Source organism: Phalacrocorax aristotelis, chromosome 17, assembly GCF_949628215.1.
Source record: "Phalacrocorax aristotelis chromosome 17, bGulAri2.1, whole genome shotgun sequence".
Classification (NCBI taxonomy): domain Eukaryota; kingdom Metazoa; phylum Chordata; class Aves; order Suliformes; family Phalacrocoracidae; genus Phalacrocorax; species Phalacrocorax aristotelis.
In genome coordinates this window covers 1,472,135-1,499,005 of record NC_134292.1, presented here as the reverse complement: position 1 = coordinate 1,499,005, position 26,871 = coordinate 1,472,135, and the positions used below count along the sequence as shown (strand labels likewise).

The following is a 26,871-nucleotide window of genomic DNA, read 5'->3' as shown; positions in this document are numbered from 1 at the left end:
CCTGCAGAAGCCAGGATATGTTTCTGCTTTGTGTATCTCAGAGAATCCCTTTGAACAAAATTTCACACGAAGAATTAAAAAAAGAAAATCAAATTGCAATTTTTGGTTGCTATTCCTTTAAGATTTCAGAATTGCACCAGTGCACTAAATGTGACCTCCATAACTTTTAAATTAAGAATTTATGCTGGCTTGAAATTTATGAAATATTTCAGCATGAAAGAAAGCCTTTTTCCCTCAGGAAAATTGAGCAATAAATCACAGCACTCTCGATTTACTGCCCTACAGCCAGCCAAAGATAGGATTTTTTTTTTCCTTCCCCCCTTCGTTCTGAAAAAAAAAAAAAAAAAAATGTAATCATATAAGACAGCTTAGCTGCTATCCTCCCACTCTCTAGAATTTTTAATTTCAGCTGTTTCTGCTTGGATTTATTTCCAATATTCCTGCTCGGCTTTTCAATTTCCTCAGTTATTAAATTTTAATTCAGTGCATTAGCATTTAAATTAAAAAAGGGTTTATTTTATCGAAATCGTTGGCTAGCCCCCATCCTGCTGCACATGAATTGCCTGTTTCTGCCATTTGCACAAAATGTGAAATGCAGCTAATATCTTTTAACTTGTATTTGCACAAATTCAGAAATAAAATTTCTGGGTTTGGAATAATATTGTCTTTCCAAGGAAGCCTCTCATCAGAGAGCCAGGGAAAGGAGGCGAGAAGGAGGAGACCCTGGTTACTCCCTGCTCAGCCCCTTCTAATGGCCCGAGGGGCTCAATTAGGCAATTAATCGCTAACGAAGGGAGGTGCGCAGGACCTGCCCCTCTAATCTAGAAGCCAGGCCATCTCAGCTTGGACACAGCATTGAATTTGGCTATTTCTGCCTTAGTTCCCTCCTGCAAATCACGTATTTTTTGCACAGGCGGAATTGTTACATTAAACTTTGGTAAAGTGTAATAAAACGATTGTAGGTGAGCAACTGGAGCGACTTGACTCCGAAAGTCGCCCCCATGGCAGGGCTGTGCCGGACATTCTGCCTCGGCCTCCCGCGGACCTGGGTTTCAGTACGCGACACGTCCTGCCAACGCGGAGCACAGGGCGCCTGTGTAATTCAGGACGGAAAAAACCCGGTATTTTGGGCGCAGCGTGCTAGCAGGAAGAGTTTGGAGGGCAGTCTTGCCGTTCTGAACCTAACAGCCTTTTTTTTGATGTCTTTTGCCCCCTTAGGCCGACGAGAGCAACAGCAGCGGGCGGAGGAGCTCTTCCAGCAGGTAGATGGATGGATTTCTCTGCTGGGGTGGGACGTGGTGGGCAGGTGCGGCTCTGCTCGGATGCAGCTCTATTGGAGACGGGTGGCGCAGGGCAGCTGCACCAGAGGGATGAGTTGGGAGCTGTTAGAACGCAGCATCCATACACCCGTTTTTGGATTTTGCTAAAAAGGTGGATGCAGGAAGGATCGTTGTGGCCTTGGGGGCTGCATGGAGAGGCGGTTTGCATGCAGTGCGGGGTGGTTTGGCCGGGTTCCCCCAGTCCCATGCCCACGCCATGGTGCAAAGACCGTTATGGGATGAGGTTCTTGAATGGAGCCCTTGGGCCGTGCTGCGGTGGTTGGGTGCAGGCTCCCCTGCTCCCATGCAAGAGGGGAGGAGGGGGGTGACCCTCAGCCCCCTGTAATCCTACGCAGGGGTGTCTCTGCAGCACCTGCTCTGGTGGGTGCAGGACACGTCGGGTCCCATGCAGGGGACTCTGCTCCCGGTACCCCATTTGCTGCCACCCCCGGCGTGCGTGGCGGTGGGCAGGGTGCGCAGGGCGTGTGGCAGCCCCCGGCCGGTGTGTCCTGGCACAAAGAAGAAGGAGGTGATGAGGTTGGGTCTGCCCTGTGCTGTGGTCTCTCCATCTCCTGCTGATGCTCTAGGGCACCGTACCTTGCTGGGAAGCACTAAAGTTTCTCAGTCCCGCTCCGTCCCTGGAGGAGCAGCAGGCAGCCTGGGCTGGGCAGGTGATGGGGAATTTCCAGCCCTGGCATCAGTGTGGCTGCGCTGCACCGGCGCTAGGGTTACTAGAGCAGCCCCCAAAACCCAACAGCATCGGGTACGTGGTGCCTTCTCCCGCCAAGGCGGCTGCGTTTCTGTGATGGGTGGGTGGTACTTGCATGGGTGCTTCCAGCGGTCGGGGGCACCTGCCGGTAAGGTCTCCTGCAGTGTGCACTGTCCAACATCTCTACCTGGTGGAGTCAGTCTAGAGCTGTGAAGGCATGGAAGAAGGGGCAGCTTTCCTTCCTTGGCCAGGCACAAATTCCTTTTAGTTGGGTTTCCTCTGCAGAGCAGCGTTGATGTGGTGGGAGCCAGGAGCCAAGAGTGGCTTTGGTGACGGTGAGATTTACCTGGTCCCATACATGCTTGAAGCTGTTTCCTGGTTGTCAGCAATCGATGAACAAACTGGCAAACTCATCTCCCAGGCTTAAAAGGTTTTGTAGTAGAAATAGGTGGAGATAACAGGAGATGAGAGCTGCCGGGCTGGAAATGGGGGCAATCCTAAGGTGCACCAGGGAGGGGAGCGCATGGCCCAGGAAGGGAATGGGCTGCAGCAGAGCACGGAAAGGTCCGTGAGAGTTGGAGAAGATGGTAGGAGAGTCAGGGAGGTGCCATCATGTTGTGGGATGATGGACAGCTCGTTGAGGGGACCACCGAGCACCTGAGGCATATTTGCCATCAGCACAGATGGGGGAAGACGGACAACAGAAAACTGGAGCCAGTTGGGTTGCTGAGGAAAAAGTCAGCATGGGATGGGGGGCTGCAGCCCGTCCTGGCATAATCTCCATCAGCATCCCCTGCCCCCTCCTCAGCAAGGGGGCACAGCGGTGTGGGCAGCCCCTGAATGCTCCAGGGGCACAAGCAGTGAAGCTGTGACGGTGTGGCAGAAGCCGCTCTCTCCGCGTTGTCAGGATCTGCACAGACTGAGAGCACCACTGGTCCACCCAGACAAGGGTTGCTGGTCGCTGCTGCTGGGCTGGGCGCCGAGGCAGGACACGCGCGGCCCGGGGCAGCTCATCGGCGCTGCGTGGAGCAGACCCCGGTGAGACGCGAGGCTTTTCTCTGGGTGCGTGCAGCCCTTCGCAGCGAAGCAGCAGACACCAGTGCCCCCCTCCAGCACTGCCTGCCTCCTTCACAGCTCGACCTGTGTTTCATATCCTCTCCTTTGCACTGCCAGCGATACCGTCTCCCCTCTAACTGTATGCCAGAACACCCTCCTGTTCCCTCCGGAGACTTGAAAGTGCTGCTGAAGTTTTATCCAGCAGGTGAGGTGCATCCTTCCACGTTAAAACCCTGCTCCGTTCTTCTGATCTCTCCCTGCCTCCTGCTGCTGAATGCGCACCAAGTGCTCCCCACGGCCACGGCCGTGGTCCCTGCCCAGCGCCCCGACTCTGCTGCTCGGCATTTCGGAATGAAATGCCCTCATTACCGGCCGCGTTTTGGTGCGGCGGCGCTGCCCGGCACCGGGCACCTCTGGGGCGCCTGCCGCGTTGGGCTCGGCAGGGTGGGCAGGCAGACCTCGGGCAGGGGTGTGCAGTGCCAGCATCGGGTGTCTTACACAGAGGAAAACTTCTCTTTTCCCAGTTTTTGGGGGGCTCATCGGCGTGGTCCAGCAGTGCTTGCTCTCAGGGTGCTGGGAATTAGCTAGAAGGAAACCTGGGCATAGGCTGACGTGCAAGGGGAAAGGAGCCAAGCATCACCTCCTTCCCCTAAATTCTTTATTCTGGCTTTTAACTCAGTTTTGTAGCTCTCGCCAGAGGGTTTTGCAGAGCAGGTGGGCGAGTGCATTCTCCGTGTGGGAGCTGACCCTCCGGGGCGTCCCCTGCGGGCGTCCTCCCTTCCTGGGCACGCGGGAGGTGCCCTCGGGGCCGAGCACCTGAGCACCCTGCGGGGCGTGAGCCGCGGCCTTCCCAAAGGCGGGTGCCCGAGTGCCCATCGGCACGGCTGAACTTCCTTCCATTAGCACCGTTGTTTTGTACGTACACAGGGAAGTGTCAGACTGGGCATCACTTTCTTCTTTTAGAAAATCCACTTCAGCATCTACCTGCTTCAACAAATGATGGCCAAAAAAAGGAAAATGACCAAGTCTGTTTAAAAAAATATAAAATAGAATAAAAATTTAACATTTCAGGAAAGCTCTGTCAGTGACTGAAGGTTGAAATTTGTCTTTGATGAGATCTGTGAGGCTGTTAGTGGCTGGAGAGGCAAGGTAGATATTTTTCAAAGTTGTTGCTGCTCAAAACTATCACTAATTGCAAACTATCGAGGAAGCTTTTAACGATTAATTTATATCAGTAAAAAATATGAGGAAGATGCTGTTGCCAGGACAACTTTACCTTTCTGCAACTTTCTTTTTTTTTTACTATAGCATGCTTGATCTTAATGTGATGACCATAGTATTGGGTCGATCTATTTTTATTTATTTATTGTATTGAATTGATTTTATTCTGTTTCAAGTAAATCTTAAAAGCCCTGAAGGCACAGGATTTTTATGATCTTATCACCCCCATAGCTCTCATCGGGCCTGTCTGCTGCCTTTGAAATAACACAGTTCAGTGCATGCAGCTGTTTGCAGCTGAGAAGTAGCGGTGGCAGAAAGCGCTCACTATTCTCCTACCTTATTAACTCGTGTGTGGTTCCTGTACCGCACTGAATGCTTATTAATGGAAATTTTTAAAAGTGAAGAGAATTATTAAGAGCATAGAAAAAAACCCTTCCTTTAAGGGAGCTAGAAGAGAGATGGCTGTTTGCCTCGGAGAAGGTGACAACTAAGAGACAACATGACAGAGCTGTGCGTGTTTTTGAGCGCTCCAGAAAAGGTAGATCAGAGACTTCTTTCTTTCTTTTGCAAGACAAAAAAGAGACAGTCAACAAAATTAAAAGGCAACAAATTAAAAGCCAATAAAAGGTAGGGTTTTTTCTTGCATGATGGGCAGTTAGCTGCTGGAGCATGTTGCCAAGAGTCGGGTGCTCGAGTGGGGCTTAGAAGGGACTCAGCTGGAAGATGGCATCAGCAGGTGGTGGGGGCTCTTGTGGCTGAGGCACGTTGCCTGGGGGTCAGTTAGGTTGCTGCTGCCTACTGAAAAGTTTCTTGAAGCTTCTTCTGAAGCCCCTTCTGCACATGGTGGACGAGATTTGGTACTGCTTGCTGGTGTGAGCCTGTCTGACAGTCCTGGAGGGCTTGGAGGGGCTGGAGGGTCAGTGTGGGAACAGCGTTGGGAGCTGCAGACCTCGGGGTAGTCGTTGGGAGTCTCCATAATGCTCTCATAAACCCAACTACTTACCAATAATTAATGCCAGCATTCAGATGGCGGGCTCTGGATCTTGACAAGCAATAATTGACAAACCAAATGTGCAGTTCTGTCTGACAAGCAGCGTGTGCTTTTCTTGGTCATCAGAGCCTTGTGTAGTCATGTGTTAGACACGGTTTTATATAATTATTACTGTTTATATGGTGGGTGTCAGAGGGGGGAAGAATTTTAGTTTCAAGTCCTCCGTTGGCTATTTATTTTAAAGTCATTAGATTTGTTTTCAGACTTAACTATGCTTAATGTGTGAGACTCCTGCTGAATAAATCAGACCCTGATATAGGAACTGCATCTGTTTGCGGAGGGAACGGAGCCAGCTGGAAGCTCAGCCCCCGTCTGCACCAGGGCTGTCACCAGCCGGGGAACCCGCTCGCAGCACAGATGTAGCTGCGCAGAAAAGCAGGCTCTGCTCCCGAAACAGAGGTAAAGTCCCAGACCTTCTGGGGCTGTGAGCTGGCTGTGAGGGCACAGGCGGCTCTCATCTTTATTGCAGCGTTAACGGCACTGCGGTAGAGGTCCCGAAAAGGGTGGGAGGTCTCTTGGAGATGGAGGTCCAGCAGAAGGGCTCTGTGGTGCTGGCCTGGAGGGGTGCAGAGCGCTGTGCAAGCAGGAGCATTTCCAGTGGTGCTTTAGGCTGGGACATGGAGGTCTCCCAGCTCTGACATGGTGCAGTTTTCCCTGATATGCCAGACCAAGCCATGGTGCGTAGGTTGTCTGGTTGTTTCAGTCTCTGTCTTAGAATATGTAACTTCATAGCTGGAGAAGGTATTGAGAAGTGGTTGCACCTACTTTCCTACTCAGTTCACCCTTCTCCAGCCTCACTGGTGGCGTCTTTCCCTCTCCTCCCCACATTACTTGCTCTGTCCTTTGTGGACACCTCCTTCCTAGCAGCTCCTGTATCCCAAGGGAGCGTCTGCCCTGGGATGGCACCAGCTCTTCTGCCAGCTCCTCTCCCAGCCGACCAGTCCTCACCAGCGTTCGGGGAGGACAACCTCTGTGCGTGCCCAAGCTGGAAGTTGTGGTCCTCCGAACCTCGGGAGAGGGCTTCACACCCTGCAGAGTGTTGTGTATGGGGACAGGCCAAGGGCTGAGTGTTTCCAAGAAGCAAAATGATGTAAATTGTGTCCCCTTTCTCTGAAAGACCACCTGTGGGATTTTCAGTCGCTGAGTGTGAAGAGCTTCAGACTCATCCTGTGTCAGAAAGAGAGAAAACTGTTAATAATTAGGCAAGGTATTCAATAAGCTGTGGTGCTCTCTGAAGAATTCTCACCAGCCATTTTCAAAAAGAAACCAACCAGCACAAAACCCCTGTAAAAGTCCCCTCTGGCCGATTTAAGAGAAGCGATAGTTCAGTTCTGTACTGTGACCAGCGTAGAAGCTGTGGGAAACCCAGGCAGGTTTCCTTGAAACCCAAAAGAAGGTCAAATGTGCACATACGAAGAGATGACAGCGCTCAGACACATTCTGGCTCCCGCGGGAGCAGCATATTTTCTGTGTAATCCACACCAATTTGCCAAATGCCAGGGCCTCGGAGGGCTTTGAATGGCGTGAGGTGGAGAAACGTCTCTTTCTGGAGCTGCAAAGTACTGAGTCATGGTAGCAATAATGTCTTCTGCAAAGCTGAGTTACCAGGAAATTGTTTTCCTTGGGTCACGCCCTCTTCTGGCCAGTTTGGGGTTGTGCTGACTGGGGCGGAGAGCCTCATAGCTTGTTTACCTTAAATGCATGCGTATCCCCAGCAAGAGGACATCTGCCCCCTCATTTGTGTCACTCCCCAGCTGAGTTTTCCCAGTCCCAGGGTCCCATCTCTTTTTCTGTCCATCTTTTCCCATTGGTCGTTTTATCCCGCTCATCTTGCGGCTGGGCTGTGCCGCGCTGCCGCTGGCGGGTCGGTGGCAGGGGGTGGCGTAGGCTCCCGTGGCCGTGTTGGGGGACCTGTGGGCATTTGCAGACAGCTGTCACCCCCTCAGTCATTTCTTAGTCAAGCAACATAGAGCCGATATAAATAAACCCTTAATCTGTTCTCTTTGTTTTTCCCTGAATTTTTTTGTTGACATTTCCATGCTTGAAAATTTAAAGACGCTGGCAGCTATTCTGTTATCATCTTAAATTTAGTTTTTAACCTGCATCATTTGTATGTTGCATTTTTTATCTGACTGAATTCTTTTGCTTTTGGCAAACAGTGCGCATTTGTTTTTTGTTGGATAAGCCAAATTTTTTTTATATTTGGTTAGACTTTCCTCTTTAAACCATCCTCAAGATATTCCTAATAAGGCCTGAAGGGAATTTGTTTTGCTAATACCTTAGGAATTCTTTGTGGCTCTTGACTATTGTTCTGGTTTGTATTTTAATGTTTAATTTCTAGAGAGGCAGCCTGATTTGGTCCTGTAGTTTACCTTTTCTGAAGGATTTGGAGTTGCCGAGCATCCCTTGAGGAATGAATGCATGATTAAATTCCTCTTACGCTTACTGAAGCGGTGTTTGTTGTCAGGAAAGGTTGTGTGTTTTAGTTGAACAAGATAGTTGGAAAAATTAAATATGCTCCTTTGTTTGTTTGTTTTCTCTAGATTTTAGCACTGACACCTTACCACCAAGCGTTGCATTAGTTATTTTGGGTTTTTTGAAAGCTGTTGCCTCTGTTTTTAAGAGCTGGCTGCCCTCAGGGGCAGGCAGTGGTCCTACTTGAGGCACCTATCCTCTAAAAAGCCTTTATGTCCTTCTAGATTTATGAACTCCGTAATAATATTGGTATCTATTGAGCAAATTTCTTCCAGGAAAGCCTAAATGGCAGTAACTGTTAAACTTCTGCGTGCAGAAGGATGTGGTCTCGTGCTCTGATTTCAGTCCATTTTGGGGCGAGAAAGCAGAAAATATAAATGTGACCCACATAAGGAAGGGGTTTGGGCTGCTTCTCTTGATTCAGAAATTTTCGTTGCATGCCCCGTTAGTGTGATGTCCCCAAGTCTAACTGCTTGATTTAGAGCATGGGCCTCACAGCCATCGAGAGATCCACGTTCATCCTGGTTAGCTTCAGCTAGTTTTGGTCAGTTTATAAGTGATCAGTGAGTTTAAGAAAGTGATGTATGGCAAAGAATGGATCCAGCAGCCTTGTGAAGAAAGCCAGCCAATCAACCAAGCATACAGCCTATCGGACTATGGACTAAGCAAGTACAGAGATCTGAAGTAACACTTGCAACGTAGCAGTGACCTTGAATCCTTAAATGGTGAGTTTCGCAAGAGCATGTTGAAGGTGGAAGATGCCCTGAAGCTCTCACCAGCCTTTTCTTTTGTTGTGTTCTTCAGCGAGTCTCCACTTCACCACCACTGATGGAAGAAGGAGTTCCCATGCCCTAAAGTAACTTCAGAAAAAGAATGAACAGGTTTTTCCTATAGTGTTTGCTTTCAGAGGTTAAACCCACACTCTGAGAATACCAAGTGGCATCTTGGAAAGTGGTAATTGTGAAGAGAACTCCTGGTGGAGCACGAGTGACCGTGAACTCCTTGTACAACTCTGTGAGGAAGTGAAAATCCGGGTTTCAGACACATGCACCAGCGTGTGCTGCCTCCGTATGTGTTATTAAGAGTGCTGGTGGCACACTTAGTCCTGCTCCGGTACCCGTGCTTCGAAATGTGGGCAGGCCCCCAAACGTTCATGGAAAGATTCAAGACTAGAAGGCATATTTTAGAGTGTACACAGTCTACATTAGGAAAGTGTGTTTGCTTTGCTTCATTCAAGAGGCAGCAGAAGAGGTTGTTCTCTCCTATGGTGGGGAGTTTCCCGGTAACAGGATCTCTTCTCCGACGAACCAGTGGCTGGAGGCAGCAATCCACACTGGAAGTACAGTGCCTGTTTTGGAAAAAAATGACTCAGAGGAGGGACTCAGAATGTGACGGTTATTCCAGCACTTTACACATCAAAATGAAGACAGCCTCTCTAAAGGAGGCACTGGCTCAGGCTGCAGAGGTAGTTTTGACAGGACCTGTGAGCTGTGACAGAGGCAGTTGAGTTGGATGAGTAGGTCGATCTCCTTGGCTTTCAAGCCTGCGAGGGAACGTCTGAAAGCTGAAGCAGGAGGCATGGAGACCAGAAGCAAGTGCTCAGCTGTAACACTGGAAGAAATAGCTCCCGTCTTCTCTCTTCTAATCCTGGACTTGAAAATCTTCTTGCCTAGTAGTATCTGCAAGAGAGGTGTCTGACGAAGGATAACCAGGCTGCTCCTCTGCTTCCTGACCCTCTCTACCTCCCTCCTCCCCATGTAGGGCCTGGTGCACACACAGCTGGGCTGCCTGAGGGAGCAAATAAGAGCTATGGGGAGGGGTAGGAAAGCCACCACAACTAGTTTATCAGACAAGCAGATTTTCAATGTATGTCTTTCTTTTCCTGTCTCTGCTTGCATCATCTTCATGTAAAATGAGAGTTCATTTATATATGTTCTGTCCATTCTGCTTCCCATACCTCCAGTCATGGCAGGAACCTTATGGTTCTTTTAAAACCATGGCAGACATTTGTAAATTGAGCCCAGTTTCAGCCTCTCCCAACTTTTGTTTCCTTTCCTTTCTGACAGCTGAGGCCTTTGGATTTGGCAAGGGACAAGCCAACTGCACATCGGTTTCAAGAAGACAAGTTGTAATGTCATACTGATGATATTGTCCTGGTGGGCTCTGCAAAGCATGTTCCTTCAGGTGCCCATGGCATGGTCCTCATTACTGTGCTCTTCTGCACCTTTTTGGTCCTGCAGACCATAAGAGCGTCCCAAGGACCGTACAAGAGTGTGTTTCGGTAGTGTAAATGGGCAGCCAGCATGCTGTGCCAAGGGGAAGCTGGGTATCACCGTCACTGATATCATCCAGGCATTACTGAGATGTCTCTGGTTCTTCCAGCTTGAGTGGTGTCCTGGAAAAAACTGAAGATGCTCCATGTTTGCTGCTGGGGCGGAAGAGCTTTGTTTGTAGGTGTTGATTCAAGGGCGGTATGTCCTCCTCCACATTTGTTTCCTTTTCCTCTCCTTTTGAGGAGAAAATACACAGGAGCTGACGTTGAAGACTGATTCTCCACTGATCTCACTTTGCCCCTCCCAAAAAGCTCAGCAGGATGTGTGCTATAAAAATAGCCTCATTAGAAGCCATCTGAGTACATATGCAATCACAGATCACTCAAAAGGGAGCGCAGAGCATGCATGTTTCTGTTGCTGTCTTCAGAGAATTACATGACAAATTATTCCTAGCTGGAAGAAATGTCCTTTTATAATTGGGGTTTTTTTCTCATTCTTTCATAAGGGAGGAGTGTGTGTTTTTTAAGTAGCTTTTAGTCACTTTCATTATTTATGAGAATGCTACTCCAGATCAGAAAAAGCAAACTGCAAACGCGAGTTTCTTCTGGCTGCAGCAGCTGACAGGCCCCATTTGCTTTCAGTCATTGCTGGTTCCGCTTATCACAGCCAGAAAGAAATGCTTTCCAAAGGTGAAAACGGCACCACGTTGCAGCTCTTTGGTTTGCACCCTCTTCCCCTCCTTTCCTTCTTCTACAGGAGACCGTCTGGAAGAGGGGCCTGGGTGTAGGGTGTTACCCTGCAGGGCAGACTGGTGTGAATAGTCAGCCATTACCTTTCTGTCCTTCAGTCTGGAAAAGTGCCTTGCATTGCCCTTGTGCTGCTCTTGCGTTGATGCTGGTGAGGCATCATCCAGACTACTCAGCTTTATGACCAAAATCGTACTTCTTGCATGGCCATTTGTCCTTACTTTCTTGTTGCATCATCTGGCTGTGCTAAAGCTTCTGGCTTCATGAACTGTCATGGGTGCAGGACCAAGTGTACCTAAATGAGTCCAGGAACCCATTTTTACCCTTACCTTTCCAGTTCCCCATGATGAGTCTGCACCAAGGCCTCCTTAAATATCTTCTGCCTTCATATGCTTGTATTTGACATGAAAGTGGCCGTAACGTCATTGGAAGATGAAAGTCTGATGATCAAAGCAGGCAGCAATGTTGAAATGAGCATTGTGAGATGGCAGAGCTGGTAATACAGTAATTGGCTATGTGGCCTACTTAGTCAGAGGAGTGATACATGCGAGTGCAAGGTTTGTTTGCCTCTTTAATGTTTAAAATCCGTAGAGTCTGTTCTGGAAAGTGAAACAGTACCTCAACCATAGGAGCAACCAGGCACACCATTGAGTGATAGTGTGAGCAGTGTGTGATCCTCTCCTTGGCAAAGAAGAGCCTCTGGGATTGCCAGGCTCCACAACTCAGTAAAGACAAGACATTAAACAATAAAGGAAGTTGGTATTCCCCAGGAAAGCTCAAAGACATGGAGAAGTTGTTAGATGTACCCTGTGGAAGGAGGTAGGGTTTAAGCCAGATGTGCCTGTGCTAATCTCTGGTCTGATTTCTGTGAGAAGTTTCCGTCCTACGCAAACCGTGCTTTGTTTGAAGAACGTCCTCTTCCCAGGGAGCATCATGCCATGGATGCTAAACGCGGGTTGGACCTGCAGAGGGAACTGCAGCTGATCCTTGGAAGGCCACACTTGAACACTGTAAAATTGCATTGTTTCACCCAGAAAAGTGATGGCAAGAGGCTGGGGACTGTGTTTAGAGCCACCACGAGAGGGATGGCTGCAGGTACCCAGGATCTGAGTCGTGGTAGGCAGGTTCTCCCTTAGTTCTTGTGCGCTGCTGTCTCCACCAAGTGGAGGCTCTGACCGCGTCACTGGTACCAGCGTGTTACCCAGCAACGCCCGGCAGGAGCTCAGAAGATGGGGGCTGATCCCTGTGTTAGCAGGGTGTGAGCTCTGTGCCTTGTGGTCACAGCGTTCAGAGACGTGGTCACCTCATGGTTCGTGCTGGGGAGTACTTCTGCTTCCAGGACCAGGTACTGATATTTGACTTAGATGACATCCTGGAAGCTGTGTAATCCTCTTCTCTTTGTGTGCCCCCACCCAAAACCAATAAGACCTTCTTCCAGCCTCAGGACCTGCAGAACTGAAAGTTCACTCCGACTCTTACTCGCCCTCTTTCTGACACCTTTCTGGCTGTTGTCCATCCGCTCTGGCGGTGCTGCAAGCGGGAGAGGAATGGCAGAACCAGGTCTGGGCACACTGGTGCTGGGGCCTGATTTCTTCGATCCAGCCGGCAGCATGTTCTCTGTCACCATGGCTCTCGGGGAATTTCTGGAGCAGTATGTTCTGATCTGTCTTCCATCATTGCTGCCACCGCCTTTTCTCCAAAGCCGTGCAGCCCCCAGCAGAGACACTGAGTGAGCTTTTTGAGAGCTCAGACCTGCTCCCTGGAGCGTCAGTGCTGCTCCGCTGGGTGCACTGGCATCCGCAGCAGCAGCACTCTGCAGCCCTGTGCCTGTTGGCCTGGAAAGGGACCCACCTTCATGCCCGAGGAGCTTCCTGGTTGCAGTGTCGAAGCAGATGAGAGATTGAACTGTCACAGGACAGTTGCTGTGCGAGTGATGATTGCTGCGACCCTGTGCTGTTGGGGACCCCTCTCTCTGTCACTGCTAGCAAGAGGCCAGTAAGAGTCAATCCCATTGCCTGTCAGGATCTCGTTTTGTAGGCTTCAGACAAGTGTTCCTGTGTAGTCTGTCCATCAGTCCCTCAGAGGCTGTGGGGATGGAGGCGAGGAAGGTGTTCTCCATGTGCAGGGAAGGCAGGAGGGGTCCATTGCCTTCACCTGCTGTTATCAGCAGCTGGTGATGCCCCTCTTATGCATCATATGAAGCAGAGTCTTCTGGCTTCTCTGTCTCCTGCATAGCACATCCAGAGGAGAAGGAAGGAGGGCTGGGACTGTCTCGCTGTTTAATGACGTTTATTTTAAGGTATTCTGCAAAGCCATAATGTTCCTCTGGACATTGAGCTGGAGAGAATCTGCAGTAGAAGTTTGGCTAAAGTTTGACATCAGGCAGTGGCTAAAAAATCTCTGTGAGATAAGAAATGATAAGAGCAACATGAGAACACAGCTCTTCCTTCTTAAGTGAAACAGCAATGGCCATGAAAAAGGTAGCTAAAACTGGTCTCAGGTGACGTGGGACTGATTCTAGCCTGGTGCAGGTCAACAGCAGAGCTTGCGGTCAGGGGTGGTGTTCCCTGCATTTTGGCTTGCACAGTCTGGACACCGGGGCCCTTGGCGCTGTGGAACAGGGTCTGGCTCATGCAATAAAACACCCGCACCTCAGGGTGTCAGCAGAGAATGCATGTCCTGGGGCTGCTGCAGCAGAGCGGGGTAGGAGCCGGGTGCGACAAGGGGATGCCGCCAGAGATGCAAGTATCAGCTTTTTATATGTATACATACATATATGGGTGTGTGTGCATATACACACACACAGATTTTTATTCATATATATATATATGTATTTTTATTTTTATAGACCCATGTAATCTGAAGAAAATTCTTAATGCTTATAATTTATTCCCTTTTCACCACCTCGGAGTTCTTTCCCTGGGATCCGAGTGGGACGCGGGTCTGCGCGGATGTCTCTGCTGGGTCACCAGGCAGTGCCTGGCCTCGCACGTGGTGCCGGCGTGCTCAGCGGGGAGCGCTGCGGGGCTGTGAGTTCACTTCTCTGACACGCTCAGTGGGGACATCTCTACCTGTTCTGTAACCTGGGACATCTGCTGGCTGCTGCCTTCATGCCTCCTCAAAAGCGTCCAAAGACAGAGAATGCCTGTTTGTTGTAAAATTGTTGCAGAAGTCCAGTGGTGCTATGTTTTTTTATGGTTTTACTTATTTTGTTTTTGAGAGGATCAGCAGGCTGCTTTCAGGGCTTCTGTACTATGAAATCATGTGGAAGACGGTTGCTAAAATATTTGGGGCTGGTATCCTTCTGTACAACAAGTACCTGCGCAGGCTTACAACACATGGGAATGTCGGAGGAATAGCATTGCTTTCAATTAGCATTTGCAGGTTTATGTCCCACCTAAGAGCAGATGGCCCAGCCAGGAAGTTTGCTTGGCAGAGATGGATCCAGAAAGTCAGCGTGTGTGAAGAACAAAGTTTTTGAGGGTCCGTTGGTCTGGTCTACTAATTTATATATTCCTACAGCTTTAGGCCCCCAAGTCTAGCCAGTGCACATCTGTAACCCAGGGCCAGCCAGATACAGATACTCTGGGTTTGAAGGCTTGGAGAGATTTGTTCTCCCTGAGCACACCCTTTGGAAAATGGTTGTTCCAGTGGACCACCATCCGTGCTAATGTTTTGTGCCTCATTTCAGCTGGTTCCAGCTTCCAGCGATGAGCCTGTACTCTACTCTTCCCTGCCAAATTAAGGAAAGGCAGTATTTTCTCCCCATGAAGATGATAATATGCTGCAATCAAATAATCTCTCAGCCTTCCTTTTGGCATGAAAAACAGATTGAAGTTGTTTGGTCTCGCAAAGTCATAAAGTATCTTTTCCCAGTCTTGAACAATTTCAGTGCCTCTTTTTTTGAACCATCTCCAGTTTTTCTAATCTAGGTGATTAGATTAATCAACACGGGTGCTCAGTTTGTCTGCAGCTCGCTGGCACTGGCTTCACCGCAGCTTCGTGCAGGGAGAAAATCACCACCTTGTTCGATCTCAGGCACATGTACCTGAAAACTGTGTTAGTCCTTCAGGTCAGGGCGTGGGTCTGTGTGGCTGCAGCACGACCTGCCTGCTGGCATCACTGCTGAGCACCGTGGGTGCTGTTCCTGGGTGCACCTGTGTTCCTGGACACTTTGACTGTGCTACAACTGCTTGGCTTGGGCAGAGCCAGCTACAGAGTGATGGATCTGCTGGTGTTGGCGTCCCTTTCACCGTTGTTGCTCTCTACCCCTCCATGGGTCACCTGTAATTTTTAGCAACAGTGATGTTAAATTTAATTCCAGAGCATTAATAAATCTGCCCCACATCAACCACTTCAGGAGCCCTCTAGAGGTGGAAATACCTCTGCTCAGGAGCAACGCACACTGAGGACAGTGTTTTGCCGTACGGCGCACGGCGCGTTGCTCACTTTGTGCCACGTACTGCTGACTTGTTTTATATCAGAATGTGATGCGATGCAAAGCCAGGTGCCATCCAAAGGTCTCGTACATTCTTACCCAATTTATAATTGTCTCAGAAAGCCATACCCTTAGCCTTACTGCTAGTTGTATTAGCTTTTAATTCCACATCACTTGCCTCCTGCCTTGATTTTTATGTTGTTTTGTCCAGGATTGGCAAGTACAGGTTGCTGTACCACCTATAACTGAGGCATTTTGCCTTCGCTTCAGGTGCAAAGCTGGCTTTCATTGACTCCTTTCACCTTTCTGCCTACCAGTGGAAATTGTACTGGTTTGATTTTGATCTTCCTCCACTTCTGTTTCCCCCCACTCTATTTCTTTTGCCGCCTTTATCAGTGTTTCGCATTTCACACCTTCTTGGTTTGAATGATTTGCAATTAATCCCACCTTTTGTTGACTGCTGAATGTTTTGTACTTTTGCTCCTGGCTGCTGCCTTTCCCTTGGCTGTAGAATGGGTGCTGAGCCATGCCACTGTTGGGTGAGATTGATGGACCTTTTGGACATCCAATAATATTACCATAAAGATCGTCCAGCTTTCAACCACATTTTCTCTGTCTTAATTCATCTTTCTCACTTGTAAAAGCCCTGTATGATTTTGGGAGCATGGGAGGAGTATGTGTGAGGAGGATGAGAATAAGTGGAGAGGCAGGTCAAGGCTAATTCTTGCTGTTTAGGGCCTATTAATTGTACATTTCATTCCATAATGAGAATGAAGGGATGAAAAATAAAATATCTGGCAATATGATGTGACTGACCTATTTTGAAGTAGCAACTACATGCCCGTGTAGGAGGTTGTGCAGTAATTATTGCAGAAGATTGTTCTCTTCGTTCATCTGCTCCTCTCATCTGCATCCTCCCAGGGTTACCCACCAGGTGTGTTCGCCTGCAGTTGCAGTGTTTAGATTTGTCTACCAGCTTCATAAGCCATATCAGAAACCATTGCAGGTGTTAGTTTTCTAACATTTTAATTCATATTTTGATGTTCCAAGCAATGGGTTTCCTTCTCTTTTTGCTATTGCATGGTCTAATGACTCTCACCCATAAGTTCAGCCTATTTTTCACTTTATTTTGCCTGTTACTTCTGCTTAAAACGTTTTTAAACACTTTTGGCTGTTCCCAGTGTTTACATGACTCTAAATATGTCACAGTCTTTAAAATCTCTGTTTCTGAGTAGTCTAAGCTATTATATATTTAGTTCTTCTTATTTCTGCACAGACTGAACCAGCAATTATTTTATCTTTGCACCGCATGTTGGAATTTATTAATAACCAGTATTAAAAACAGGGAGCCCATAATGAGTGGTGGGATGGTGCATTTGGAAAAGGAGCTACACTGGCTTCTGACCTGGTTCTCGTCTGTTATGCTCAAACTGCCTCTGCCTTTTGCCATCATAACACTTGTTGATGTTATTTTACAGTTTTGGCATGTCCGAGTTTTTTTCATTTTCTTAAGGGGTTTTGAATATTTATTTGTTTGGATTGATTTCTCCCATGAATTTCTCTTCCCAAGGTGAAACACATACTATTTCCTTAATCTGTTTCTAAAAATACTGGACCCCTCGTTTCTTCCCTCTACTTTTCCCCATCCACCGCACTTTCTCTGTCATTTTTGATGCTTGTATCTGTCCATAATATAGTCTCCCTAAATATCACTATACTACAGATCATCACCTTTGATCATCACTGTATATGTTAAATAAGGCCATACGAATACTGTAGGATGTTAGGTTGCTTTGAAGTGTTAGAAGAAAGGATGTGATGGTAGGCTAACGCATGGAGGAATGCACAAGAGTGGAGACAACTCCAAATTAAAAACGTCAGGAAGACACTGTGGCTTTTGTTTTGCGTGTATGGACTAGTCTCAGCCTAATGCTTGATGTCAGGACTGCTGGAGTTGTGCCCCTGGCCTGCTAGGAACCAGGCGAAGTTCTGTGCTCTTGTTTAGTGGTCACGGTCCAGTTATAAACATATAACTGCTACTATTGTTTGTGATTATTGAGGTTATTTTCATTCCTAGCAAATGGTTTTATTACTTTTGTCTGGTTAAATTTTAAGTACTTACCATATACGGCAGACATACATACCTACCCAAACTTAATTTTAATAAAGTGCGTTAAAAGAAAGTACCTTTAACTATGTCCTAGTGATGAGAAAGTGAGTGCTTGACAATGAGGTTTCATGTTTTGTCCTCTTTTCCCCCCATTCAGGGAGTGTTTGAAGAGGAGCCCGCGGAGCCCGAAAGCAGAGGGCTCCGATTCGGTGACGTCTCAGTCCTCACCCAGTGAAGAGGCTGGAATGATGACTGAGGTGAAGGTGAAAACAGAGGTACCAGATGACTATATCGAAGAGGTGATCTGGCAGGATGACACCAAAGATTCCAAGAAGAACATAAAGGATGGGCCAGGAGATGTGCCCGCGGAGATCTGCGTGGTCATAGGGGGGGTCCGCAACCAGCAGACGCTCGGTAAGCTGTGGGATAACGCACCCCATTGTTCGGTTCCCTGAATCCGTGATGTTGGGGAGAGGAACGAAGTTCCAGAGAGCTGGTCATGGAAGCTTGGCTCTGCCGGAGGGACCAGAGCCAAGGTGTACTTCAATCTCAGGGTCCTGGCTAAGGAATATTGACCTTCTTTAACTTTTGCCATCTGTTTGTACCTTGTCACCCGTAAAGACTCAACCCAGATCAGGGTAAATGTAAGAGAAAGCTTATTACTTTCTTTTGATGTGTTAAATGACTTGCCCATCAGTCCTGTGGGAAATTCATGGTGAACCCAGGACTGGTGGTAGGTGTGTTGGGCATGGATGAGGAGGCAATCAGGAGAAAAGCCTGAGAAAAAGCTGAAATGCTTTGAGGAAAGTTGCTTTGGGGGAAGTGGCTGCTTTCTATGAATAATTAGATTTAGCCCCAAAACAGGTTTTACAGGTTGCTGTTTGTTTGTTTTTCTGATCACTAGTAACATTGTGGGAAGAAGTTTGACTTTTGGCTGGCTGTGGCGTGCCACTTCCAAAACAGTACTTCCTATCCACACCCCACCTTGAGCCGTGATGAGAAGAAGGTTTTCCTGTTTTTTCTGTGAAATCAGACTGTCCGCTCCTCCCAATCCATGGCAGAGGGCTTTCTGCCGGACCCTGGAGAGGCACTGCTCTCGCTGAAGGGACCTGGACCTCTCTGTTGGTCCTGACATGGAGCAGGTCCCAGCAGAGACTTTTGAGAGCCAAAGGCAGTTGCTTATATAAAGAAGAAAGAGCAGATGGACCCTGTTACCTTTGAGGGACTCAGGAAAATGTGAATTTGAGCTGCCCAGCACTGCTGCTGGGATTGGTTTGTCTTGTAGGGAGAGAGAAAAGAGGTATTGATGGTAGATTTTCTCTTGGTTTTTGCTTGATCATTGTCCATGCTGTTGGAAGAAACCCTGGAGGGTGTCATCAGCTGGCGGCTGTTTTGGCAGCATCGTTGTCTTGCCTGTCCTTGCTCCCCCAGGAGGAAAGCGCTAAGAACAGCAGGGTGGGAGGTCACTGCTGTTTATACAGGGTCAAAACATCTAGGGAAAGCCTAAGAAGTCCGTAACTGTTTCTGACTTAAAGGTCTTACAATTTGGAGGAAATATTCTGTGCATATTCTGAGTTCCCTCAAAGCTCTTGAGAGGTTGATCACTGCATGGGCAACCCTGAAATGTGGAGGTGGCCCTGGCATCCCAGGAGGGATGGGTGGAGAGACTGCTGCTGGTTGGAGGAATTAGGAGCTTCTGCTTCGGCCATGGTCACCAGCCCTTGATGAAAGCATCTGCAGATCGGGTGTCTGCCATGCAGGACCCTGTTCTCTCCAAGGCTTCTTGCTGGGCGGCAGCAGCTGTTCTGCAGATGATGTCCCCTGAGTTGACTCTATGGTTGTGCAAAGTGGGGAACAGGCTTTTGCTGTTGGCTAACTTGGATGTACGCCATCATGTCGTACCTGTGGAGAGCACTGGGGACAGGCCGGGCTGAGGGGGGACGCTATTCAGCGTGTAGGCACCATGGGGAGAGGGACAGAGAGTTATTTACTAGTTAACAAGTGGTGGTTGAAAGCCGTAGAAAGTAAACTGGAGAACTTCTCTCTTCTCATTTTCAAATGAAATGTGCATCATATTTGTTATTTTATAGCCTCGCGCTGGGTTTCTTTAAAGGCAACTTGGTCCTGAGGTGATTGGCAGTTGGCGGCCGATTCCTTTGTGAAAAGAGCCCTGTAAGTGCCCCTATTCATCCACCATTCACATAACTCTTGTTTGTTGGGGAGGTGGCTCTGAATAACTTTTCTGTTTGGCCACCAAATACTGTGCTCTGTGTGGACTGACCGTGGTGCCCAGATATCAGTTCCTTGTGGTTTCTTGAACTGGCTCCCAGTCAATTCTTCTGGTCCCCTCCATCCCCCCACAGAAACCACAGACAGGCACTATTTCCCTCGCTGCAGACATCTGTGTAACTCGCACAAGAAATGTCCCGTGGCGGCTGCTTCACTGGCAATTTCGGCTGCTGCTCTGGAACAGCCCAGGACTGTGAACAGCTGAAGACGCCGGTGTCTCCTACCCCCGGAGCAAAGGCTTCGGGCTCTCTGCTGCTGCTCACTGGTACTTCCAGGAGTTTTTGTCCCTGAAGCCTTTCTCGTGACATGATCTGGTAGCCCTGTATCTAAATCACTTCAGCTGTGCAGAAAAGCAAGGCTTTGGTAGGATTTTATTCACCTTCATCAGGGAAGCTGAGATTGGAGGTGTCAAAAGTGGTTATTTTTTATAGTAATTCATGATGCAGGATGAAGCGCTGAATCAGAATTAAATGAATCGCTCTCTTTCACTTGGAAATGCTGACCCCCAGACTGTCTCCTTTCATGGTGTGCTGGGGACGGTCAGTTAAATGGGGGATGTGTTGTCTGAGCTGGGGCCACAGTGCTGAAGGCTTCAGGGCACGCGTGGCTCCGAGTGGCAGACAGCTTTCCTGCAGGGCTCGGCTTTGGGACTTGGCTGAAATGCACATTAGAAGATTTATTCTTGCCTGAGTCACACATCTCCTGCAGGAGCATGCTATATTCTTATTTTCAGTTGTTACTTGGAGCAATTTATAACAGGGATTCCCAGATCAGTTGCTGTTATTGGCTTGTAGTGTTTTCATCAAATCAGGCCTCGTGTGTGCTGCCTCCTGTTTGGTTACACATTCCCATGTCTCTCCCTGCACTTTGGACTACTCCAGACTGTTTCCATCGGTTTGGAGCAGCTCAAACCCCACCATGGATGAAAGCGGACGCAGCGAAGCGGTATGCTTGGTGGCAGTGGCTGAAGTCCCGCAGCTGGAGGGCCAGCGCTAATGTTTGTGGGTTTGGACCATCTCCTTTTCATCTGCTTTTCCACAGAAGTCTTGCAAGCCCTGTGGGGTCCCACTTCGGGCATCCCAAGCAGAGAAAGCCAGCGGGGCGGTTGGCTGCGTCCCTGTGTCTGGCCAGCAGCAGACTGATACTGCTGCTGTCGATCCCGCTTGCCTCCCCATCCACCGACCAGTACCTCCCCGCGGTACCACCGGCCCTCCCTGCCTCATAGGTGGTATGTTTCTCACCCGGGACAGCTCTGAGATGCAATATTTCCTGTTCTTTTCTTCTTTTTTCTTGCTAGCTTCACATGCTGGCCTTGGGCCAGGGTCATTTGAAGAGCTCCAACACATTAACATTTCTCAGGTCAGGGGTGTCAGGGCAAAAAGGCAGAGAAGTCCACCGTGAAGACATCTAGAAAGGAGAGGAAAAGAAAATGGCACTTGCGTTGTAAATCAAGAGAAAGTGGGAAAGACTATTTGTCTGAGGTGGATAATTTTCTAATGTTGGGAATACCATCAGGTCAGTATTTGTGTTTTGGAGGACTGAGTTATCTGTGAGTTGATCAGGAGTTTTGTACAAGACTATTTAAGCACTCAGTCTGGTCTGTGCTTTACAAGAAACACTTTGGAGAGGATTTTTGAGGTAATGCATTAAATCAGAAATGTTTCTGAGACAAAATAAAGAGCGAATCCTTCTCCTCTGAGACTATCGGTGTAACATGCATGTGCTTGATGCATGCCCTGATGCTGATGTCTCAGCTGCTGGGCTGCTCAGCACGCGTAATTCGAGACCACTTTGTATTCTCCCTAGTTATACCAAATCAAATAGAGCTGCAGAAGCCTTAAGAAACTCTGTGTGACCTCTGACATCTTGTTACCAAGCCACAGGGACAGATGAGTCTTGGGAATTTTTAATAGGCTTCAGCCATCATTATTCTTTGGAAATGCATCCACTTTAAGGGCTCTTCTCTGATTTTTTTTTTTTGCACAATTTAGATGGAAAAGCAGTGGAATGTGGCTCTCCCGTTGGATATACACGAAATCGATATTCAGGGACCTGGATTTTTGACCATGCATTGAGATACACGTCCGGTATGTGATGGAAGGGTGTGAAAGTCTAACAAGGGATCAGGGAGCGAGGGAAAGCTCTGGATGGAATGGGTGCGTTGCCCATATTCCAGCTGCGAGGCTCAGGAAAAGCTTGGCAAAACTGAATGCAGCAACTAACCAAAACCCTTCCCCATCTCCCCTCCTGCTACAAACAGCTGTAACCTGCATGACACAGCCTGGTGGGGACAAAGTGTGAGACAAACCGTGACCACGGTAGCAGTGTCCAAGGCAGCGTGGGCACGATCTTTGTAAGGCCTTAACACGTAGCGATGTCTTTTATTTTTTTCCATTTCATCTTTCCTCCACCCTAATAACACGTCTATTGTGGCAAGTCACGCCTCCTTTCTCTGATATGAGGATCTGTGCCTTGGCTGCCCAAATCACAGTGTGCTCAGTACACAGTTGTGGCTATTGAGCTGTCTTGGTGCCTACGGGGCTGCAGACCTGTAAAGCACCTCCCTTACATCCTCCACAAACTCAGTGCCCTGCTGGGGCAGTGCTGTCCTGTCCAGGTGTAGGAGGTGGGTAGAGGTACCGCTCCTCGAAGAACATGACTCCAGCCTTTCCCAGGTTGCACTTGAGAACAGGGTCCCTCAGCACATGCGCACAAAAGCACTGGTCCCTCTCCTGCCTTCGGCCGCTGCCCTTGCTTTCCAGGCACAGCCCCTTGCATGAGGGCTGCAGCACTGCGTTGGTTTCGTGCTGGGGAGGAACGGCACTACACAGTTACTTGTACAGGTTATACTCTTCTTGAAGAACTTCTGCCCAACCAAATGCGCTTATGTGCTATAGACTATCTCCAGAGGAAGGGGGAAATATAAGAAAAACAGGACACAGAGCCCCTCGCTGTTTTTCTTCTGTTTTCCCAGTGCTCTGTTTCGGGGTGTGGGTGGGTGTCAGTCGCATTTTGCTGTTGGTGCAGCGGAAGCTCAGCTGTTGCAGTTAGTGGCTGGTAGGGCCCGAGCGACGCTGAGTGTGCTTGTCTTCTGGCGGTGCTGCTTTGGGCCTCCAGCTGGAATAGTTTTCAGGAAAGAATTTTGGAGGCTGGCGATGAATATAATCAGTCCTTGAGCATGGAAAATGAGGGCTGGCAGATGCTGCCGACTTGCTGATACCCAGGATTTCACTTAGAAAAGCCGGTGTGGAGTGACCATGTGATGACTGTCCCATATATGTCTATCTCTATATAAAATACAACTAGCTGCTATAATTAAAAGGCTAAGGAGCAGACAGACAAAGTCAACTGACTAGAATCTCAGTATTTTAGAGTATTTTTTTCAGATGTGTACTCTTGTGTATCGGACTGTAGCGAATTTCCTCTTTCAGCATCAATGACAAAGTAGCCTCCCGAGCTCAAAAGACAGTCCCAAGTGGTGCTAACAGTGAGGGACAGGGGGTTCAGCGCTGTTATGAACTGGAAGGAGGGTTGTTCTCTTCCCAAGCTGTAAGCAGTAGGGCATGGGAAGGGAACAAAGAACACGGCATAGCGTGTTCAGAAAACTTGGTTAATTTTGTTCCGGGAAAGAGCGCACTTGGAGTAGCACTAGGTAAGTATTGCTGTAAACTGATGCTTGGAAATATTTATTTGCGTGTGTGTGAGTGTTTTGTTCTTGTCTGTGGCTTGTTCCTGAGTATTACTGTTTTGCAGAGTCAGGAAAAGATTGTTTCAAGGTTGCGTGAGGAAGCGTCCATGGAAATTAAATACGTTTACCCAAAATAATATTCAGCCCTTCTTTCTCCCCCATCCTCTTCCAGTAAGTGCTGCTCTCGCCCTGCTGAAGAGCACAGATAGGATCATCGCTTAGCTGCTGATGGACAGCTAAGAAATGCAATACGTTTTGCAAGCGAGAGCTTGAAAGGTGAATTTATAGCCCGTTCACCAAGCTGGAGTGGGGGAAAAAAGGGTTGAATCAACTTAAATAACAAATCTAGGGAAATTTCTGTCTGCCTGTCCAATAAACAGAAGAGGCTAAATTCATTGCATAATTTCATCATTACAAATGATTCTCCCAGCTCTGTTTCTCTGGTTTCATTTCAAATGACTGTTAGCAGATGTGTGTTTTCTGGAATTAGAGACACAAATTGAGAAGAGAGACTACTGTGGTCATGTGCTTTTCCTTAAAAAGGTCAAAAGTTCTATTTGTATCTATTTGGTTTCCTCTGGGTGGATATTTACCAAATCTCTGTGGGTTTCTTGAGAAATTTGTACATTGTTCATTACTTGAGAAATTTTGAAAACTCCTCGTCTCAAGATAACATATTGCCTTCTTTTTCCAGTTGAAAAGCTTTTTTTCCCATATACGAGGAACTTACTGAAAAGTAATTCAAGGTTATTTCTGTCCATAGGAAATATTAGTCATTATTATAAAATTATAAGTCAGGCTATTTTGAGAGCGGCTCTTTCATGTTAGCAAAGTTATAAAGATATACTGAAAATGTGAGTTCAGGGTAATATGCCAAGGAATCTTAAATAAGGCTGAAAAATGAATTGAGCCTGGGATAGTGATTTCCTGCATTTATCTCCATGAACCCTCCAAAAATTACTTTGCTGCAAACTGCATTCCTTTGTCCCCAGGTTACGGATAAGCGTGTGGTGAGGCTGTTTTTCGTGATCTCATGTGGTGATGTGTACTTTTCTGTCTTGTTTTTCAGGGTCTTACGAGTGTGGAATATGTGGGAAGAAATACAAGTACTACAACTGTTTCCAGACCCACGTGCGAGCACATAGAGGTATCTCACTCCTGCTCAAATCTTTGGGAATTCGGGGGTAACATTCAGGTGCAGGGAGTATTTTCGGGAAGACCTTGAAGATGCTCTGCTGCTTCTCCGTCCGTCACTAATTGTTCTTTGGGGTGGCCTATTCATAGGATAAACTTTGGGGCTGTCTAAGCTTTGTGGCTCTCTATTCCAGCAGTATTTCATCGCAGGTCAGGAGCAGCTCTTGCGCTCGGTGCAGTATTTACTGCACAGGGCTCTCTGGGGGCATCGCTGTCTGGTGGGAGAGCTGCAAATCAAAGTTTCTCCTGGCAGATTCCACATGCCAGCACTGCGGGGCTACCGCTGCGGGGCGGGCGTTTCCCCGAGGGGCTCCGCGCTCCTGCCCAGCGGGGTGTTTTAGTCCATCCCTGTTAAGTCAGGATGGGAGGATGTCAGGTCAGATGTTGGCATTCCTATAGTGCTGTATTTTTACGTTTAAAACAAAATGATACTTGAACTCACGCCCGTACCCCTGCTGTCAGCTGAGGTCACTTTCCAAACGTATTGTTTATTTATTTATTGAAATATCTTGTGCTTAGTCAGGAGTGACTGTATTTGAATTTTCTGGAAGTCTGGACAATTTGATGCTTCTTAATTGCAGAAATGTGGAAGTTTTGCTTGGTGTTTTGTACAGTTAGCCTAGTTTGTATCATTTGGAGAGGTACGTATCTGAAATAGGAGAACAACAGGGACTTGAAACTAGCTCATGAGCCTTTCAGCGGTTTTATTTTCTTTCACCTGATTTGAGCACTGAAGTCTGTGTGTCTGACTTGTAGGAGCATCTGCTTTAGTCCCTCATTTGTAACGAGCAGCATCAGCACATGTGGTCTTCAGTAAAACGACTGACTGGAATGTCTAAAGGACCAAAACGAAACTCCCAGCGAAAAGCCTGAAAATTCAGGAATAGCGAAGGCTAATGCAGTATTAAATTTTAAATGTGTAAACTCTCAGAAGTCAGCAAATGCACAGCTCAAAAGTGAACCTGCATCTGTAACTTCTTAAAAGTGTTTCACAGTCTCATCATGCATCCTTTAATTGCATGGTTGCATCTTTCTCATGTGCCGTTTAACATCACAGAGCTTCTGCTGTACCCGTAGATACACGCAGAATTGTTTTTTGATGCTGATTTTCCTTTCTAAATACCAACAAAATTCCTGAAAGTCCATTAAATACAACTACAGAGTAGCTTCACTCTGCAGTTTAAGAAAAAAAGTCCGTAAAAGAATAGTGAGCAGCAGTTATTTGCTGACATGCAGAATGCTTTGCAGTTGCATCACAGCACTGCAACAACTTTGCAGTAATAACTGCAGTATTTAGATTTGGGACAAGGATTGCTTTTATTTTAGTTTTCTTCCCCAAGCGCTATGGGATCCTTCACTGAGCTGGAATTTTAGGAGCTATATTAGTGTGAGGTCACCTCCTAGTGTGTGATCCAGTTGATTCGTATTTATATGTTTATCTACGTTTTGATCATGAAATCACTCTCTATATTAAATGGTCTGGATGCATCAACATAACACGTGTACAATTGTTATCCACAGCTTTGTCATGAACTCAGTGGAGACATGACTTTACCTTTTGCTTCCAAAGCCTTTTTTATATGCAGCTACATAAGATGGAAAGTTTCAAAATTGTGAATGTGGAAGTTTATTAGTAATTTTCACATCAGTGATGGAGAAGCACAATTTATATATGTGAAACTTAGGAAATGTTGGTTTATGTTGCTGTAAATTGATGCATGTAGTAGTAACATTTAAAGTGCATTTGAATCGCCTTAAGACAATAAAAAGCAAAATGAGATATTTATTCATGTACAATCCTCAACAAGAAATCAAACTGAAACTCAGTGCAACTCTGTAAATGGGATTCTCCCAGAAACAAAACCTGAGCTGGCAGTTAAAGCAGTTGCGAAGTGTACCTGTCTGCAGAGAAATAACGTGTCATTGAACGTGCATGTAATGTGTACTTAGAGAAAAAACAAAAGGAAAGAATTACATGGAGGAAAGCCCTGTGTGATATTATCCAGTGAGAATCGTATGCGGAACCGTGCCGGTAACCGTGGTGGAAATAGCATCAGACAGCGTGACTGAGAGAGTTCTTTGTGAAAGATGCTTTTATGCCACGCGTATCTAAGGTTTCACATAGAAGTGGCTGGTGTTGCACCATCGTAACAAATTTGGGATAACTTGGTGGTTACACGTACATCGAGGATGTGATTCTGCACTTTGTGTGTTCTCCCCGTGTTTCTTCAGTCCGTGTCTTGGATAACACCCCAGGGCACTGGCAAGCCAGCTCTCCTAGGCCTGCCTGACCTCGAAGCAC

The 26,871-nt window shown here is 47.5% G+C and overlaps 1 protein-coding gene across 9 annotated transcripts in view; it reads left to right on the top strand.

The window, feature by feature from the left end:
• Positions 1–26,871, top strand: part of ZNF618 (zinc finger protein 618) — a 164,702-nt gene that overhangs the window by 65,771 nt on the left and 72,060 nt on the right. For 6 of the 9 annotated variants that reach the window (XM_075112326.1, XM_075112323.1, XM_075112327.1 and 3 more), the window contains exons 2-4: positions 1,219–1,262; positions 17,556–17,812; positions 24,445–24,522. In XM_075112326.1, coding sequence (XP_074968427.1) covers positions 1,219–1,262; positions 17,556–17,812; positions 24,445–24,522 — 379 coding nt within the window. Of the gene's footprint in view, positions 1–1,218; positions 1,263–17,555; positions 17,813–21,678; positions 21,775–24,444; positions 24,523–26,871 lie in introns of all 9 variants that reach the window. The other 3 variants (XM_075112318.1, XM_075112319.1, XM_075112325.1) reach the window with 2 other exon arrangements.